The sequence below is a fragment of the Ovis canadensis genome, chromosome 15 (genome assembly GCF_042477335.2).
Source record: "Ovis canadensis isolate MfBH-ARS-UI-01 breed Bighorn chromosome 15, ARS-UI_OviCan_v2, whole genome shotgun sequence".
Lineage (NCBI taxonomy): Eukaryota > Metazoa > Chordata > Mammalia > Artiodactyla > Bovidae > Ovis > Ovis canadensis.
This window is the reverse complement of record NC_091259.1, coordinates 83946834-83968125: the sequence shown is the minus strand read 5'-3', so window position 1 is coordinate 83968125 and position 21292 is coordinate 83946834. Positions and strand designations below refer to the sequence as shown.

General features: G+C 40.0%; 1 protein-coding gene across 3 annotated transcripts in view; it reads right to left on the bottom strand.

Annotated features, from left to right (window-relative positions):
• Positions 1-21292, bottom strand: part of CSTPP1 (centriolar satellite-associated tubulin polyglutamylase complex regulator 1) — a 213966-nt gene that overhangs the window by 155263 nt on the left and 37411 nt on the right. For all 3 annotated transcript variants that reach the window (XR_011249271.1, XM_069554075.1, XM_069554076.1), the window contains exon 2: positions 6626-6728. Coding sequence is in view for 2 of the 3 variants with exons in the window: in XM_069554075.1 (XP_069410176.1) it covers positions 6626-6728 (103 nt within the window). In the remaining variant the exon portion in view is untranslated. The remainder of the gene's footprint in view (positions 1-6625; positions 6729-21292) is intronic.

Genomic DNA, 21292 nt, shown 5'->3' with positions numbered 1-21292 from the left:
GTCAAGCTCCCTGATGCCACAGGGTTGTAACTATCAATTTAGCCTGTGAAGAATGGTTCCCAATCGTGATAGGAATTCTCAGATTTCAGCCTGTTTTTCTCTCATCATTATTTTCCAGTGTCTTAAAAAACCACATTTCTCATTTTATCTTTGCCACAAGAACCTGGTCACACTCTACTGTGGTTTCTGAGTTACAGCTACTCTATTCTAGCCTCTTTTTCTTGGATGTACTTCTTCAAAGGTCCTGACCCGGTGCTGACACTTGGTCTATTCTTAGAGTGGCACCTCTAAACGTCAATTCCTTTTACCTTACACTAGTTGAAAAACAACATTCAGAGGTAGAGGTTGCATACAACATAAAAGAAAATCCTCCGGGATCTGGTATCCTTCTTTCAAGAGTGTCCAGAGGAATCTGATCTGAAGAGCTCACAGTCTTACAGACACACACACACACAGAGTACAGCTTAGCTACTCATGTTTTACAGCTTATCCAGATTTGCTGGAACAATCATGGATTTGTTGGAAAACACCAACCACCAGGGAGTGACGGCACAGGTGAGAGGGCAAGCCAATCCACAGAAGAAAATCGGCAGAAAAACCTTCCAAAAACAGTTTGGAAGAGTAATCTTTATCGTTGTTCAATAGACTGGTTCCAAATAGGAAAAGGAGTACATCAAGGCTGTATATTGTCACCCTGCTTATCTAATTTCTATGCAGAGTACATCATGAGAAATGCTGGGCTGGAAGAAGCACAAGCTGGAATCAAGATTGCCAGGAGAAATATCAATAACCTCAGATATGCAGATGACACCACCCTTATGGCAGAAAGTGAAGAGGAACTAAAAAGCCTCTTGATGAAAGTGAAAGAGGAGAGTGAAAAAGTTGGCTTAAAGCTCAACATTCAGAAAACAAAGATCATGGCATCCGGCCCCATCACTTCATGGGAAATAGATGGGGAAACAGTGGAAACAGTGTCAGATTTTATTTTTCTGGGCTCCAAAATCACTGCAGATGGTGACTGCAGCCATGAAATTAAAAGATGCTTACTCCTTGGAGGGAAAGTTATGACCAACCTAGATAGCATATTGAAAAGCAGAGACATTACTTTGCCAACAGAGGTCCATCTAGTCAAGGCTATGGTTTTTCCTGTGGTCATGTATGGATGTGAGAGTTGGACTGTGAAGAAGGCTGAGCGCCGAAGAATTGATGCTTTTGAACTGTGGTGTTGGAGAAGACTCTTGAGAGTCCCTTGGACTGCAAGGAGATCCAACCAGTCCATTCTATAGGAGATCAGCCCTGGGTGTTCTTTGGAAGCAATGATGCTCAAGCTGAAACTCCAGTACTTTGGCCACCTCATGCGAAGAGTTGACTCACTAGAAAAGACTCTGATGCTGGGAGGGATTGGGGGCAGGAGGAGAAGGGGACAACAGAGGATGAGATGGCTGGATGGCATCACCGACTTGATGGATGTGAATTTGAGTGAACTCCGGGAGTTGGTGATGGACAGGAAGGCCTGGCATGCCCGTGATTCATGGAGTCGCAAACAGTTGGACACGACTGAGCGACTGAACTGAACTGAAAAAAAGGTAAATTATCCACCATTTATTGTATGAAAATATCAATGTCTGAACTTGAAACTGGGAGATGGAAGTGCGCACTTAACATTTTTTAAGAGATTTATGTATTTAATTTTTTGGCTGTGGTGGGTCTTCGTTGCTGTATGTGGGCTTTCTCTAGTTGCAGCTCACGGGCTTTAGCAAACTGGCTCAGTAGTTTTGGTGCACAGGCTTAGCTGCTCTGTGGCGGGTGAGATCTTCCCAGACCAGGGATCAAACAGGTGTCCCTTGCATTCCAAAGCGGCTTCTTAACCACTGGACCACCGGGGAAGCCCAACACATTTTTTACAAAAATTATGTCTCCTATTGTTTAGAGATAGCTTCAATTTATCCCCTCCAAAGGCCAATGTTAAACATTTAAATGGCAATGTACTGAGGTCACCAGACAAAGCTGTGTGATAACCTGTGTGAAGTATAATTCATAAGGGAAACCTCAAAGAATTTAGAAATTATAGCAAGAAGAGACTTCAAATTATTATCTGGTTAGGCCTCCAGTAACATTAGGCATTACAGAGACTTGGAGACAGTAGAGAACAGTGGCTTTTTAATACCGCAGGTGAGGCTTGGTTCTTAATTCTGTAGCTCATGAACTGAAAGAAGCTATTTTAACCTTTCTGAGACTCAGTTTCTACATCTATAAAATAGAGATAATAATATTACCTACTTAAGAATTATAGTTACTGCAATATAGTATGAGTTTGATAAAAACTTTATTATAATGTATAACTATCACATCATTTTTATTAGCATGTTAGACTTTATTATACCCATTTCACAGATGAGGCAGCTGAGCCCAGAGAATTTCAGCAATTGGCTCAAGATTATAGAGTGAGGACTTGGGATAGCAGCTCTTCTTCCCAGAGCTCCGTTCTTTTCACTTCATTGTGTGTGTGTGTGTGTGTGCGCGTGTGTGTGTGAATTGGAGGAGGAAATGGCAACCCCCTCCAGCATTCTTCCCTGGAGAATCCCAGGGACGGGGGAGCCTGGTGGGCTGCCGTCTATGGGGTTGCACAGAGTCAGACACGACTGAAGCGACTTAGCAGCAGCAGCAGCAGCAGCAGCAGCAGCAGCAGTGCTTAGTTGCTCAGTTCTGTCTGACTCTTTGCGACCCCATAGATGGCAGCCCACCAGGCTCCCCCGTCCCTGGGATTCTCCAGGGAAGAACGCTGGAAGGGGTTGCCATTTCCTCCTCCAGAGGATCTTCCCAACCTAGGGATCAAACCTGTGTCTCCTGCATAGCAGGCAGATTCTTCACCCTCTAAGCCATCTGGGAAGCTTTTCACTTCGTTATGCTTCTACAAATCAATACAAAATTGAGGCCTGTGAAAGAAGGATTTTCACTAGGTAAGTTAAATTCACAATCCAAGGAAAGTCAGGAGCTTCTACCGTGCAGGTCTTCCCGTTTAATCATACATCTTCCAAGTTTTGTTTTATTTCCTAAAGGATTTTGGAGCTTTGATGCCAGCTCACTTCTCAAAATAACTTGCCTCAGGCCAATATAGTTGTCTTAGAGTTATAGAAATGTCAAGTGTGTGCCATTCATATATATTACGTAATTTTTAGTTTTCTGAGGACAAGCAACTGCTCGCTTGCTAACTAGATTTCTATCAGCACTGTGGAAAATCTTAAGACTCTTTTTTCCCCAACAGTGTACTGCTAGATAAAAGCTATAGTCAATAGCATTTGGAAATAGTTATAAGCCTTGTTAGAGTTCAGTACTAGTTACACAGACTGGTGGGTTCACTTTTGGAATCCACACTACATGGTACATCCATGGTATACAGCTTCCTCTTTATTTTTCGGCCGGGCAGCAGAGCAAGCGGGATCTTAGTTCCCCAGCAAGGATATAAGTCATACCCCCTGCAGTGAAAGTGAGGACTCCTAACCACTAGACCACCAGGGAATTCTGGTACATAGCTTCTTAAATGGCAGGATATAGAACTTTATCAAAAACAATCAACAAAAAAGAACAAGAGATAGTTCTTATTCATAATAAGATCAAGAGTAAAGAGTAGATAGAAATGTTGGCTGTTTAGTCGGTAAGTAATGTCTGACTCTTTTGCAACCCCATGGACTGTAACCCACCAGGCTCCTCTTCCATGAGATTCTCCAGGCAAGAATACTGAAGTGACTTGCCATTTCCTACTCCAGAGGATCTTCCTGACCCAGGGATCGAACCTCTGTCTCCTGCATTGGCAGGAGGATTCTTTACCACTGAGCCACCAGGTAGATAGTATTCAATAACTTAAAATATATATACAGCTATAGATTCAACAAATATTTACCTAATACCTATCATATACTAGGCATCATGCATGCCGGGCATTGGGAATACAGAGATGAAGAAGAAATGATGCCTACCCTCAGGAACCAGCATAGTAGGGAAAAGATGTAAAGAGATGGGGGAGGGAGCATAGAGTAAAATGAGCCAAGCCAGGAAGAAGCATTGCCCCCAGAAGAATCATATTTCACTTGGCAAGGAGGCTCAAGGGTGCTGGCAGATTAAATGGCCTAGAAACTTGACCCCTAGGCTTGTCAGTTCTGTAAAAGCAAGCAAGGCTATTTGATCTTGGTCTTTATTCCCAGCCCACTTCATTTGCTTCAGCCCATACCATGAGAACAAGGAAGATGCCCTGCTCTACTTCATCCTCTTTTAGACAACTGGGAGAAGACAAGGGACCAGCTCTGATCCTGGAAAGCCTGGTTTTCCCAGGAACTTGAAATTCCAACCCATAAAAAAATCTAGATTAAATTTGCAAGACTTATAGCTCAGCAAAAGAGTGAGAGTGAGTGAAGAATTCCCCTAACAGCAACCCAAGTTTAGGCCATTAGAAGAGATATCTAATCTTCAAGGAACCTCTAGAGAATAGAAAGGAAAAAAAAATTGTTTTCAAGAATAGACCGGAGCTCATGATTCAGCTTAGAATAGGATAGCCTGTAAGAGCTATTCTTCCTTTCTTAAAACGCTTACAATAAACCAGAAAAAAAGGGAAAGGAATACAAAAATGATTATATAAATATCTGATGGCAATTTGGTAATAAAAATAATTTTTAAAATTTCTTTAGCATATCCTTTCATCAGACGGTAAAACGTCTTGCTTCCAATGCGGGAGACCTGGGTTCGATCCCTGGGTCAGGAAGATCCTCTGGAGAAGGAAATGGCAACCCACTCCAGTACTCTTGCCTGGAAAATCCCATGGACAGAGGAGCATGGTGGGCTATAGTCCACGGGGTCGCAGAGAATTGGACACGACTGAGCGACTTCACTTCACTCACTTCATGAAGACCAAGGTATTTTAAACTGATTATCTCATTCAGCCTAAAAGCAGTTTTGTGATATCAAAAAGAAAGAAATAGGTAAGAGACTTTAAGAGGTAAATTCTAGTGGCAAAACAAAAAAATGACTTATGGGTATGAAGTGTACAGTGAGGAGAATATGGTCAGTAACTAATATCTAAAATTTTTAAAAAACTAAGTAATATCTTTGTATAGTGAACTACCATAATTAGACTTGTTGTAATAATCAGTGTCAAATGTACAAGAAGTATTAAATCGCTATGCTGTGTAACAGGAACAAACAGTGTTCTAGGTCAACTGTAATTCAAAACCAAACTCAGTTTGGGATGGACATGCACACACTGCTATATTGAAAATGGATAACCAACAAGGACCTAATATATAGCACATGAAACTGCTCAATGTTATATGGTAGCCTGGGTGGTAGGGGAGTCTAGGGGGAGAAAAGATACACCTATACATGCGGCTGAGTCCCTTTGCTGTTCACCTGAAACTATTACAACATTGTGAATTGGCTACACTCCAAAACAAAACGAAAAGTTTAAAAAAAAAAACAGAAATAGAGATCAGATTTGGGGTTATCAGAGGTGGGGAAGGATAGGAGGAATTGGATAAAGGTAATCAAAACTTCCAGTTATAAGATAAACAAGTACTGGGGATATAATAATGTATGTTACATATGAAAATTTCATACGTTACATATGAGAATTGTTAAGAGAGGAAATCCTAAGAGTTCTCATCAAAAGAAAAAAGTTTTTTTCTATTTCTTTAATTATCTAAGACGACAGATGTTCATCTAAATTTATGGTGATAAGCACTTCATGATGTATGTAAATCAAATCACTATGCTATGCATCTTAAACTTATACAATGCTGTATATCAATTATATCTCAATAAAACTTGAAGAAAACCATTTTTTATAAATTTAAAACAATGGATAATCATCTTGACTTTTACACACTCCAAACATACTTTATAAAGAAACACAAGTCCTATAAGATATAATCTATGAAAGATATCCTACCTCTAGAAATAATCTTAAATTCTCAAGTGACGGACACAGCATCCTCTGGAAGGAAAACTGCAGAGGAATATCATCCTAAACATTTCCGTGAAAAAAAGCCAGCGAAGAAAAATACAGGCTAACGGAACACAGACTAAAGGAAATCAGAGCGAATATTCTGAATAATGGGAAAAGTTAGAAATTATGAGAGGAACCTAAAAAATAAAACAAAACAGATCTAAAAGATCAAACAGGGCTTCCCAGGGGGCTCAGTGGTGAAGAATTACCCTGCCAAGCAGGAGATGGGGGTTTGATCCCTGGGTTGGGAAGATCCCCTGGAGGAGGAAAGCGGCCACCCACTCTAGTATTCTTGCCTGGAGAATCCCATGGACAGAGGACCAGACGGGCTACAGTCCACGGGGTTGCAAAGAGCTGAGCGACTGAAGAGCAGGAGTAGCAACAGATCAAGCGAGCAGTTGCTGAGCTTCTAGAGTTGTGACTGCTCACTAGACCCATCATTAGACAAAGCTGGCTGCACCAAAAGCATGCTCCAAAACATGTCTGGGCAGCCCTCAACTCATCTACCAAAACCAAGCATTCACTGCCACTACTTCATCAGCACTGCCCTGCTCTACTTTCCATGCATCTTGCCTGCTTCCAAAAGCCTCTTCTGGACCTGCCCTAGAGGCAAAGCACTCAGGTACTTACTATTCTGTGAAGAATCTGGCAATGCCGTACTGGCTAATATCTTCCTTGTTCTCTAGCAGCTGGCAGACTGCATCCTCCACGTATGTGAGGACATGTCGCTGGGCTACAAAAAAAAAAAAAAGAAGAAGAGAGAGAGAGAAAGTGAGAGGGAGATAAAAAAAAAAAGCCAACCCTCCAAACCCCAGTAAGGCATGAAAGTCAATCGAGGCGCTGGCTCTGCTCCAGGAAGTGGACTGCAATAGGTAAAGCAACTCACGGCCCTGGCTGAGCTACAGTCTCAGTGGGTAGAAAGGGAGATGCTGGAGAAGACCTGCCGCCGTGTGATTGGCTGTCAGTATTAATATCAACTGTTCGCTCTTCATTTCAGTGATGAAGGTGAGGAGCTTTAGCACCATTTAGCAGATACGCCTGGGAATTCTTTCTTCCCACCTCCTTCCACTTCTGCATGGCTCAGAAATTTACCCTAGGGAGTAATGATTCTGTGCCTGACTGCAAGGAAAACTCAATTCTTTCATTAAAAAAAAAAAAAAATTTCACTGAAAAAGTTTAAGGACCATGAAGATTCCAGTAAAGATGTTAAAAGTTATTAACCTTGGTAAATAATAAGACCATGAAATCTGGGTGGCCTGATTTATCAGAAAACATGTTTCCCACATTTGCTGTGACTAGCAGATGTGTGACTTCATCACGGGCTTGTAATAAAGGGTGTGATGAGGACTAGAATTAGACAGACCTGGGCTGGAATCATGACTCTGTCTGATAGCATAATCTTGGATAGTTATTTAATCTGCGCCTGTTTCCTTCTTTATCAAGTGTGGAAAGAAACGTAACTTTATGTATTTATTTTTAAATTGAAGTATAGTTGATTTACAATGTTGTGTTAGTTCCTGGTGTATAGAAAGATGATTCAGTTATATATACATATGTTCTTTTTCATATTCTTTTCCATTATAGTTATTACAAAAGCTTGAATATAGTTTCCTGTGCTATACAGTAGAACCCTATATATCTATTTTATACATAGTAGTTGTATTTGCTAATCTCCAGCTGCTAATTTATCCCTCCACACCTTCCCCTTTGGTAACCATAAATTTGTTACCTATGTCTGTGGGTCTGTTTCTGTTTTGTAAATAAGTTCATTTGTGTCATATTTTAGATTCCACATATAGTGATGAGAGAAACAGAATTTAATTCTTTCTCTAAACATGGTCAACAACTTAATCTGAACTGCCTGAGACACCCTATTAAAATGCAGATTCATCACCTGGCACTATCTCAGACTTCGTGATCTTAAAATTCTAACCGGAGCCCAGTAATTTTAAGAGGTACCCTTCAAGTTTCTTATGTATCCTGAAGTTTAACAATCACTGGTTAAGAACTTGGGCTCTGGAGTTCTGATGTGCGACCTTGGGCAAATTAGTCTGCGAGCCTATTTCCTTACTGTAAATTGCGGACAATAACATCACCACTATTTTTAAACCACAATGCCTTGTTTTCTTGATAATATATCTCGTTAAAAGTCTATCTCAAAGGGCTACTGGAAGTCTGCTTCAGTGACACAGCAGAGCTTCTGACACAGCAGGCGCTCCCCAGACGCTTGCTCCCCTCCCTGACTTTTGTCTTCAGGTGTAACAGTGGTATCCTGGCACACTTCACATAGAAACTTCCAATTCACTATTTCCATTTACCACCCTATTTTTTTCTTTTTCAAAAGCAAAACAAACAAAACAATTTTCGTCTGGAGCAGTAAGAACAAAAAACCCCAAAGTAATAAATATCCTGCCACAAAGCAGTTCCACAAAGTTGCTACCAAGATGGACACTTGCCTCTTTCATATTTTCATCCCTCAGGAAAACATGAGGGAATTACCGAAAATTTGTAAAATTAGATACTTAAAAAAAAAAAAACAACAAACCATTCCTGAAGTCCTGGTAGTTTAGTGAGACTCGTAAAGCAAATCCGCTTATCTACCCAAGCTGCACTCAAGACAGCCTTTGTTTGACAGTGGTTACCTAAAGTTTCACCATGTTTACACCAGCCTGAAGTCCAGATGAATGACATGTTTACATTCCATGACTCACTCCATCGATATGAGCGCTTCCCAAAGCTAACAACTATCAGCTACTGCAAACATTCTCCAACTCCGACCCCACAAAAAGATGTGGAAACAAAACCCGTGCTTCATCAACAGTTCATCCAACTGGAAAACTATTTCACTAAGAAATGGCCCAAACTGACAGTGAAGCCATGAGATAGCACATGAGAATTTCTTGGGGCTTCCCTGGTGGGAAGTGCTAAGGTCCCTAAGGTCCTGCAAGTCTCACGGCACAACAAGAACAACAACAGACAGTTTCTGGCATTAATCGTTTTATAATTAAGTATATATGAAACTAGGGGTGGGGTAGGGGATGGCCAAATTAACATTAAAATCAGGTATATTTTCACTTCTGTATTTTCCTTCATTTATTCCACTCACTTATCCTTATCTTACAAAAAGATTCCTTTCATGGGCTATATATAGCCTTTTATGAGTTGGAACTACCTAAGGCTACCGCAAAAGATTAGGGTTGTGTTTGGTTTTTTTTTTGGTTTGTTTTTTTGTTTTGCTTTTTGACAGCAGAAATGAAAGAGCTCTACTTAGAAGCAAATCCCGCTTCTTCTCCGTCTTAGCTCCAGGGACTAAAAGTCAATGTGAAAGCCCTTTAAGGGAGAAATGTTTTCAGAGCAGTTAGAATCAAAGTACTTTTGTCTTCCTCAAAAAAGGGAGGAATTTTCTGGAAAACAGACTTTGCAGCAAGAAAAAAAAAGGTGGGGGATGGGGAGCAGGGAAAGGAAAAAAGAAAACAAATATAAATAAAGGACTATACCTATTTAACATTCAGCTACCATTCAGATATTTAGAACTTAATATTACACATAATGATGATGATAACAATAACAGCTCTACTAATTCTGAGCACCTGTGCAACTTACTGAATAACCATGTGCCAGAAACTGTGCTGTTTTAAATGCATTATTTTTTTTTAAGTTTATATATTTATTTTTTGCTGTTGTATCATTTTAAAAAAATTTTACTTTACAATACTGTATTGGTTTTGCCATACATCAACATGAATCTGCCACGGGTGTACATGAGTTCCCAATCCTGAACCCCCCTCCCACTTCCCTCCCCATACCATCTCTCTGGGTCATCCCAGTGCACCAGCCCCAAGCATCCTACATCCTGCATCGAACCTAGACTGGCGATTCGTTTCTTACATGATATTATACATGTTTCAATGCCATTCTCCCAAATCATCCCACCCTCTCCCTCTCCCACAGAGTCCAAAAGTCTGTTCTATACATCTGTGTCTCTTTTGCTGTCTCACATACAGGGTTTATCATTATCATCTTTCTAAATTCCATATATATGTGTTAGTATGCTGTACTGGCGGAGAAGGCAATGGCACCCCACTCCAGCACTCTTGCCTGGAAATCCCATGGACGGAGGAGCCTGGTGGGCCACAGTCCATGGGGTTGCTAAGAGTCAGACACGACTGAGCGACTTCACTTTCATGCTTTGGAGAAGGAAATGGCAACCCACTCCAGTGTTCTTGCCTGGAGAATCCCAGGGACGGGGGAGCCTGGTGGGCTGCCGTCTATGGGGTTGCACAGAGTCAGACACGACTGAAGTGACTTAGCAGCAGCAGCAGCATGCTGTATTGGTGTTTTTCTTTCTGGCTTAGAAATATAGATCAATGGAACAAAATAGAAAGCCCAGAGATAAATCCACACACCTATGGACACCTTATCTTCGACAAAGGAGGCAAGAATATACAATGGATTAAAGACAATCTCTTTAACAAGTGGTACTGGGAAAACTGGTCAACCACTTGTAAAAGAATGAAACTAGAACACTTTCTAACACCATACACAAAAATAAACTCAAAATGGATTAAAGATCTAAACATAAGACCAGAAACTATAAAACTCCTAGAGGAGAACATAGGCAAAACACTCTGACATAAATCACAGCAGGATCCTCTATGACCCACCTCCCAGAATACTGGAAATAAAAGCAAAAATAAACAAATGGGATCTAATTAAAATTAAAAGCTTCTGCACAACAAAGGAAACTATAAGCAAGGTAAAAAGACAGCCTTCGGAATGGAAGAAAATAATAGCAAATGAAGCAACTGGCAAACAACTAATCTAAAAAATATACAAGCAACTCATGCAGCTCAATTCCATAAAAATAAACGACCTAATCAAAAAATGGGCCAAAGAACTAAACAGACATTTCTACATGCATTATTTTATTTCGTTTTCACAATAAGCCTATGATAGATATTTTGATCACGTTTCCATTATACAAAAGGGAGAATGGAGATTTATAAAGTACCTTTCTCAAGATCACACAGCTAGTAAGAACAGAAGCCAAGACTCAAGCCAAGGTATGTCCTACCAAGAACCCATGCTCTTAACACTGCATACCACACTGCCTCATCACTGACACGTTATAAGTTTTATAATAGATACGATCTTCATTTTACATGGAGCACAAAAGAAGGGGGTGTGTGTGGATAGTAAAAATCATGAGAGGCGGTCCACCTGTGTCCATGTGAATTTATATGTGAACTCGTATGAGTGTGTGTGTGTTGTATGTGTTTACCCTGTCCCCGCCTGCACAGGTGTGCATGCCGATCGGCATTTGTGTGAAGTTAGGACATGTCCCCAGTTTCAAAGTTTCTTACAAAGAACCTGCTCACCACAAAGTCTTCGCCCCACCCATCCCTAGCTCAGAAAGTAGAAAGAGAAAGATCTAGTGCTCTTTTCATCCATGGGTGAAATGAAGGAATTAAGAAGGGCCGGCAGAGGCAGGAGGAAGTTCCTCTCTGAGGAGTTTACACAAGCCTAGTGCAAAGAGCCCTCCTCTCTAATTGCTTTCTAGCTGGTGGTTTCCTCCACGTGCAGCTCTTATCAGTCCCGTGTTACCTTCAGCGGTTAAGGGTACCACCCAACCCTGGAAAATCCTTGCACTTTATCAAATGTCAATATGACAGAAGTTCAAAGCTCTTGTCTGGCAATAAAACATGGAGGGTGTCATTTCGTATTATTTTTAAGATGCAAAGGAAAAGGCTTTAATTTATGCGAATGATTAAAGAATAGAAACTGCACACCTGCATCCCCGGAGGGCAGAGATATCTGGGCACCTTAGTTGCCCTCTCGGAGAAGGAAAAACGTTTCAGATTGGCTTTTCCTCTTCTGCTTTGCTGTGATTTTCACAAGGCCAGGATTAAGTTTTCTAACGTGAACCAATAGACTCTATTGTTCTGAAATCCACACTAAGGCCCAAGGATCCATGTCTTGCTCAAGATAGCATCACGGACTGATATAAGCATTTAAACCTTCAATACACTGCACTGAAATGGCTGAGAAAAATAAAAGTAAGCACGGTATGATCTTTATATGAACCGTGTGAGTGAAAGCAATTGTGGATCAGAAACTTCTTGGTTCTCTATTGAATCATCTCCTGCTGATCACTTAATCTCTAGATATCACAGTCAAGCTTGCTGTGACTTGAATATGACGTGAAGACTATGTCTATTAATAAACTATTTCTTTAGAAAAGGGCTTCCCTGGTGGCTCAGATGGTCAAGAATCTCTCTGCAATGCAGGAGACACAGGTTTGATCCCTGTGCTGGGAAGATCCCCTAGAGAAGGGGATGGCAACCCACTCCAGTATTCTTGCCTGGAGAATTCCATGGACAGAGGAGCCTGGGGGGTTATAGCCAAGGGGTCACAAAAGAATTGGACATGACTGAGCAACTAAGCACACAGATGCACTTCCTTACAAGGAGCAAGCAAACCTCTTTAGAAAATATCGGATATATACAAAAGATAACATATTAATGATTATGTTATTATTGCTACATACAGATTTTACAGATCAAAACAATATAGCAATTCACTGCAATGGTTAAGAACATAGGCTCTGGAGTCAGGCTGAACTGGATTTAATTTCTAGCTTTGGTACTTATTAGCTGTGTGACTTGAAGCAAGCTACCTAATTTCTCTGCCCTTTTCTGTGAAATTGGGGACTAATGTCTACCACTTAAGGTTATAGTGAGGAGTAAATAAAATAACTTGTGTAATAATCTTAGGGGGTTCCCTGGTGGCTCAGATGGTAAAGAATCTGTCTCCAATGTGGGAGACCTGGGTTCGATCCCTGGGTCAGAAAGATCCCCTGGAGAAGGGAATGGCACCCCACTCCAGTATTCTTGCCTGGAGAATCCCGTGGACAGAGAAGCCTGGCAGGCTACAATCCACGGGGTCGCAAAAAGTCAGACACGACTGAGCAACTAACACACAACACAACACACACAACAATAACCTCAGCATAGCACTGGGCACGCAGTAAGTATGCGATAAATTTACTGTGTGTCTGTTGACTATTGTTGTTATTGTGATAGGTGTTACTGCGTATCCCTTCCAGACATCGCAACTCACAGAACAATGGGTTTCAGCACTAACAAACACCAAGACATCAACCTACCATAGCTCCTGCTCACTTATTTAAAGTTTGCCCATCTAACCAAACATGTTTACAGATTATCTTCAAGGATTACTGAGCTACATAAAACTCTACACATGTGATAATACACATAATTTAGACTCACTTCAGCTATAGCCTTTAAACTTGTAGGAAGCATTCACTTATTAACTGCTAATTACTCAGGAGACTCTAATTTATATGGGGAAAATCCAAAACAATTTCTTTTTACTCTCTTCCCAAGCATAAATACCATCAAAGTATTAGCTGTTTATTTTGCAATTAAATGGTAAGGGGTCCCATTTGGAAAATTTTGCTTGAGGGGCTACCTCAGTTATTTAGACCACTCCTTTTATTATATGATTATTATTTTACACAGAGTCCGTGGACTAGAATAAACAAGTTTCACTAGAAAACATTCACATAAAATACAATATGAGCTATTACTAGATATAAGAGCAATAGCAGTGTAAGTGAAAAGCAAAGCATATACATATATCCACGTTTATATCTGACTTTTTTCTCCCTTGTCAGAGTCCTTTGGAGACTCAGATGCTGGTTGGAACAAATAGTGCTGGATTAAATCAAGACTGTTCTCTGAGATTAGAAAAGTAACCTTATTAACCAACAACCTGTCATGTAAACTGTTTAGAAGCTTCAAGTTTAATATCATTTCTAAATCACTAACATGTGTTGATCTTGTCAAATACAAATAAATAGCTTAATGGTTTAAAAAGTTAAACCTCTAAAATTAATCATTTACATTCTCCATCTTTACTGGTATGCTCTCATCCAGGGATACAGTATGCTCTGGTAAAATATTTTATCACCCATACAAGACCATCTTTGATCTTAGACCACATAGACCAATTTCCTTTGACCAAAGGAGATGGGGAAATGAGGAAAACTAGTACATGTAATACTTATACAATCCAGTGAGGTAGGTAATAGACTTTTTTTCTGAAGCTCAGCGAGGCTAAGAAACCTGCTCAGTCTTAAAAAAGACTGAGTCAGAATTGAAACTTAACATTTGACTTCAAAGCCCATGCCTTTCCATCTCAACCTTAGCTCTCAAAAGCAAAACAAAATAAGAAAAAATGAAGAACCGACAATGTGTCCCATTTTACACTGCATTGTCTAGAAAATGCTAGCTCTCCATTGTTAATACTAGAAAAGAAATTTCATTTGGTTAATCAGATAAAGTATTGGCATGGTCTTTAAATTTTTAAAAATGTTTATTATTTATAAGTATATAATTATTTTGAAAGATTCAAACAATATAGAAAAAGTTAAAAACCAATCCCAGTTCCCAATCAGTTTGGTATGCATATCTAAAAAATACAGAAATACAGTTTGTGAACTTGGTTTTGTTTTTAAGTAAATGACATATACTTTTCTGTACCTTACTTTTTTCACTTGACCATGTTTGGAAATCTTTTATGAAACAATATGGTACCAACTTATTTGCCAGTGTACTTCTATTGATAAACACTCAGGCTGTCCCCGCATATTCCCTACAGCAAACTGCTGGTTGAACATTCCTGTACTTGTCTCCCTGTGCCTATGTGCAAGAGCTTTCCTTAAGGTGAAAGTAAAAGTCATTCAGGTGTGTCCAGCTCTTTGCGACCCCATGGACTATACAGTCCAGGGAATTCTCCAGGCCAGAACACTGGAGTAGGTAGCCTTTCCCTTCTCCAGGGGATCTTCCTGACCCAGGGATTGAAACCAGGTCTCCCACATTGCAGGCAGATTCTTTACCAGCTGAGCCACAAGGGAATTGACATCTGAGAGGATGCACATATCCTCATGGGCTTTATTTCTCAGTTTTATTGAGAAATAATTGACGTATATTACTGTGAAAGTTTAAAGAATACAGCATAATGGCTTGATTTATACATGTATTATGAAATGGTTATCATAATAGGTTAAGCCTAACATCCATCTTCTAACATACATAAAATGAAAAGAAAAAAAAGAAATATTTCTCCTTGGGTAAAAGCTCTTAGGATTTACTCTTTTAACAACTTTTCCATATATCATACAGCAGTGTTAAAAATAGTCATCATGCTGCATTTAACACCCCCAGCATTCATTTACCTTATTACTGGACATCTGCACTCTGCCCAACCATCACCCCCACCTTCCTCCTCTTCCCTCTCTCCCAAGCCTCTGCCTCTGGCAATCACATCTGGTCTCTTTTCCAGAGTCTGATGGAGTCGTTTAGATTCCACGTATAACTGAGATCATAGTGTCTATCTATTTTATTTAAATCTATTTAAATGGGTAGGTTTTAGTATAATCTATAGTGTAAATCTACTTTATGACTTACTTCACTTAGCGTAATGCCTTCAAGGTCCATCCATGTTGTCGCAAATGGCAGGATTTCCTCATTTTTGTGGCTGAATAATATTCCACTGTGAGAGTGTGTGTGTGTGTGTTTTGCACAACATCTTCATCCATTCATTCATCAGTGGACACTCAGGTGGTTTCCTTATCTAAATTACTGTAACCGTGTTATTAGGAACATAGGGGTATAGGAATCTTTTCCATTTACTGCTTTTGTCTCCTTTGGATATACTCCCAGAAGTGGAATTGCTGGATCTTACGGTATTGTTGTTGTTCAGCTGCTAAGTCATGTCTGACTCTTTGCAACCCCATGGACTGCACCATTCTAGGCTTCCCTGTCCTTCACTATCTCCTGGAGTTTGCTCAAACTCAGGTCCATTGAGTCAGTGATGTCATCCAACCATCTCATCCTCTGTCGCCCCGTTCTATTCCTGCCCTCAATCCCTCCCAGCATCAGGATCTTTTCCAATGACTCAGCTCTTCACATCAGGTGGCCAAAATATTATTGTAGCTTCAGCTTAAGCATCAGTCCTTCCAATGAATATTCAGGGTTGATTTCCTTTAGGACTGGTTTGATCTCCTTGGTGTCCAAGGGACTCTCAAGAATCTGCTCCAGCACCACACAATTCACACACAATTCACCACACCACACAATTCACCACACAATTCAAAAGCACCACGAAGATCAATTCTTTGGCGCTCATCAATTCTTCAGATTTTATGGTAGTAGTTCTATTTTTAATTTTTTGAGGATCCTCCATACTGATTTCCATAAATGCTGTACCAACTTACAATCATAACAATAGTACATAAGAAGTTCCTTTTCTCCGTGTTTACTAGATATACAAAATTGCTTTACAAAATGTGTTTTGATTTATACTCCTCCCCATCATAAGAATATCTGTTTTCACTATGACTGTTTTCACCGACTTCATGATTTTGGCAATTTAACAGTTATAAAATAGTTTCTCACTGTTGTTTCAGTATTCTGGTCTTCTTAATTAAGTTAAGCATATTTTCATGGTCATTTGTATTTCTCTTCTGTGAATTGTTATTGTTGTTACATGACAGCTGGAAAAACCATAGCTTTGACTATACAGACCTTTGTTGGCAAAGTAATGTCTCAGGATTTTAATATGCTGTCTAGGTTGCCTATAGCTTTTCTTCCAAGGAGCAAGCGTCTTTTAATTTCATGGCTGCAGTCACCATGTGCAGTGATTTTGGAGCCCAGTAGTCTTTCACTATTTCCATTGTTTCCCCATCTATATGCCACGAAGTGATTGGACTAAATGCCATTATCTTAGTTTTTTGAATGCTGAGTTTTAAGCCAGCTTCTTCATTCTCCTCCTTCACCTTCATCAAGAGGCTCTTTAGTTCCTCTTCAGTTTCTGCTATTAGGGTGGTGTCATCTGCATATAGGTTATTGATATTTCTGCCTGCAATCTTGATTCCAGCTTGTGATTCATCCAGCCAGGCACTTCACATGATGTACTGTTCATATAAGTTAAATAAGCATGGTGACAATATACAGCCTTGACATACTCCTTTCCCAATTTGGAACCAGCCCAACCAGTTGCTCCATGTACCGTTCTGTCGCTTTTTGACCTAAATACAGGTTTCTCAGGAGGCAGGTCAGGTGGTCTGGTATTCCCATCTCTTTAAGAATTTTCCATGGTTTGTTGTGATTCAAGAAACCATGTCAAAGGCATTAGTGTAGTCAGTGAAGGAGAAGTAGATGTTTTTCTGGAATTCTCTTGATTTTTGTGTGATCCAACAGATGTTGGCAATTTGACCTCTGGTTCCTCTGCATTTTCTAAATCCAGAGTGTACATGTGAAAGTTCTTGGTTCAAGAACTGTTGAAGCCTAACCCTAATCCTAACCCTAGTTGAAGCCTAGCTTGAAGGATTTTGAGTATGACCTTGCTAGCATGTGAAAGGAGTGTAACTATATGGTAGTCTGAACATTCTTTGGCATTGACCTTTTCTGGGATTGGAATGAAAACTGACTTTTTTCCAGTGCTGTGGCCACTGCTGAGTTTTCCAAGTTTGCTGGCATATTGAGTGCATAATCTGCTAATATCCTTTGTCCATTTTTCTCTCTGGTTATCTTTTTTCTTCTTTTTGATTAGAAGCTTTTCTAATTCTCTATATGTGCAAATATACACCTACCTTAGGGGTTTTCTTATCGTTTGTTTATGGTATCTTTCATTAAATTTCATCACAGAAATTTAAAATGCTGATATTGTCAGCAGTATTTAAATATCTGTATACTTTGTGCTTTGTATCTTATTCAAACAGGCCTGTACTCCAAGTGTATAAACCTATTCCACTATATTTTTCTCTGATGTTATTTAATTTAAGCTAGTTATGTTCCTTACCAAAGTTATGAGTTCACAATTAACATAGTATAATTCAAAAAGAAATTTAAAACTTTCAAGAAAGAAAAATAAAGTAAAAGTGTTAACCCAAAATCAAGCCTTTACTAGCTCTGAATATAAAACAGTGGTGTGTCAAAAGTTTAACTTTCAGTTCAGTTCAGTCGCTCAGTGGTGTCTGACTCTTTGAGACCCAATGGACTGCAGCACCCCAGGCTTCCCTGTCCATCACCAACTCCCAGAGCTTGCTCAAACTCATGTACATTGAGTTTGTGATGCCATCCAACCATCTCTTCCTTTGTCGTCCCCTTTTCCTCCTGCCTTCAATCTTTCCCAGCATCAGGGTCTTTTCCAGTGAGTCAGTTCTTTGCATCAGGTGGCCAAAGTATTGGAGTTTCAGCTTCAGCATTAGTCCTTCCAATGAATATTCAGGGTTGATTTCCTTTAGGATTGACTGGTTGGATCTCCTTGCAATCCAAGGGACTCTCAAGAGTCTTCTCCAACACCACAGTTCAAAAGCATCAATTCTTCAGTGCTCAGCTTTCTTTATAGTCCAACTCTCACATCCATACACGACTACTGGAAAAACCACAGCTTTGACTAGACAGACCTTTTGGACCTCCAGAAAAAAACTGTAAATAAGTCACACCTTGCTGATCCATATCCTGAGAAATATCCTTTATATAAATGCAGGAGGCCTCCCTCTTTTACTAGCTCTTGATCACTACAGATTTGCTTAATGGTAGCTAAACCTATAAATATAATAAAATAACAGTCAATATTTATTAAGCTCTGCACGCAAGACAGTATTCTAAGCATTGTACAGGTATTAATTCATTTACTACTCACAACAATCCTATGAGATGGGTTTATTTCCATTTTATAGATGGCAGAAGGAAGACTCAGACATGTAATTTACCCAAAGGTCAACAGGCTGGTAAGTGGCAGAGACAGGATTTGAATTCACAGCCCTCAAAGAGCTATGCTGCATATATATCAAATGGAATTTCCTAAGAACAAATGTACAGGTTAAGGAAAGATCTTTTACCCTGACAGTTATAAAACAGACAAAACGAATCCTTTGCATGTGGGCACCCAAACCACCACACCGCTGCTATGAGCGCATTTGTGCTAAGTCACTTCAGTCGTGTCCGACTCTTTGAGACCCCAGGGACTGCAGCCCACCAGGCTCCTCTACCCATCGGGATTCTCCAGGCAAGAATACTGGAGTGGGTTGCCGTGCCTTCCTCCAGGGGATCTTCCCGACCCAGGGATCGAACCCGAGTCTCTCCCATCTCCTGCACTGGCAGGCAGGTTCTTTACCTGGGAAGCCCCAGTGCTGCTATACAGCTAGTCAAACTCAAACACTAAAAGATAAGCCAGGAGCAAACAAAACACTACACATATGTCAACATCACCTGTGACAACCAGAAAACAAGCGGCGACTAAAGATCTTTGTGTAAAGTAGAGGATGAACCACTAAAGTCTACTTCCCTCAACAAATGAAAGAACTGTACGAGTTAACAGCTGGGCAGAGCTCAGTCCCTTGACATTCAGTTTCTAGTCAACCATTAATCTTCCCCTCTTCCCTTTTCCTTCCCAAAACTGGTGGCTTTGCGGAGGGGGTGGGGGGTGGTGAATGTCAAAAGGCTAAGTACTTAAATCTTACTGCTTCAGTATTTCCAGCCTAAATCTCGTTATACAGAATTTGTATGTTGGAGTCTTATAATTTGAAGTGCCAGAAAAAGGAGGCTTTTACAGAGGTCCAAATGTGAAGCGCTCACCTAGCTGACCATAACAAAATTCACTGCCAAAATGCAGAAAAATCTAAAGAAGCACTTAACTTTCCTATAGTTATGACTTATGCTTATGAAGATGTCAAGTAATAACTATCATGATAATAGCTTTGCAAAATCAGCTATTCATAGAGCAGTAGAATTATCAGATCAACTCTATAAACATTCACAATACCATTTTCCAGAAAACACAAACAACCTATAAATTGACAAACATGGAACAAGTCATGTGCCATTCATAATGTCATGTCAGGCAGAGAAGTACTAACGTTATAGGGTGAAAATTAATTGTGCTACATAGAGTCATCAAAGGTTGTAGCATTTGGGGCAAACCACGCATTTACACATTATCAGCAGTTATGTCTGGTAATATGCAATTGAACTATGAATATACAGATCAGTTACATTAATGCAACAAGGTACTAATGCAATAACTTATCAATTACTTGGCATTTTATATTCAAACTATTTCATAAAAATTAGTTCACACTCGCAACAACTCACAAAACAGCAACAGGGTCTCATTTAATCTAGTGGCAGAAAGATACAGAGGAGTTCCAATTTAAGGTAGCTGAAAACTCATGGGCTTAGAATTCCCAATCCTCTCTCTTCTGAGTGATCCTGCTTCTGTATGAAGGTGGGATTCTTTTTCAAATGAGAGTCTCACATGTCAAATCCCCACTCAGAACTATGTCTACACCCTGCTTATGGGATAAGGCTGTAATAATGCTCAATAATCCCTCTGAGTTTCTATTTTTGTTATAACATAGATATTTATAGATGCCTGGAGGCCTAGGTCAAAGTGCACAAAAAGTCACATGCAATGAATGACTGGAACAGCATAGGCTACACAGGGAGGCCCTGTACCCAGAAAAATGCGTACTAATGTACACAGAAAATCCATGCCGGCACGCAACACATCATCTAAATTAATGGCGTGGAACACCAAAGAAACAGGCGTTGGATCTATTTTACCTCAGCCACATGATTTCTGACTGGTAACTCAAATGACTAATGTCGGAATGTTGCAATGTTGCAATGTCCAAGCCTACCTTTCCTGCTGGGCTCAACTCAAATGCCACCTGGCCAGGAAGCTTTCTCAGATTCTCCCCCAGCAGGAAGCAATCTTCCTTTTCCTGAACTCCCTAAATACCAATTTTAAATATTTCCAAAGGCACTTTCTACTTTGATATAGAGTTATTTCTGTTACACATGTGTTACCTCCTTTGTTAAGACTTCTTGCTCCTTAAAGACACAGAGGTAACCGTAACTCATTTATCTTCTATCCCCTATAACACTCTGGGTCATTCAGCGTCTTCCACATAACAGTCATTCAAATATTTACTGAATGAATACATAACTTGAATCACTATTTATAAACTGTGGTGCTATTCTTCATTCAACTCAACCGTTTCAGGACTGTGCCTCCCAGGTGGGCGTCACTAAGTGCCAAAACACGTTCTGTGGCAACGTTAGGGCTCTTACAGGAAGCCACTTTGTCCTGCTCTCAACCCTTCTTTCCATTGCCTTTTTACTGGTCTGTCCCTCTACTCCAGGGAGAAAGCACTTGTTCCTTTTATTGTTATTAAGGGCCTCATTATGTTCAAGGTAAAGTGAA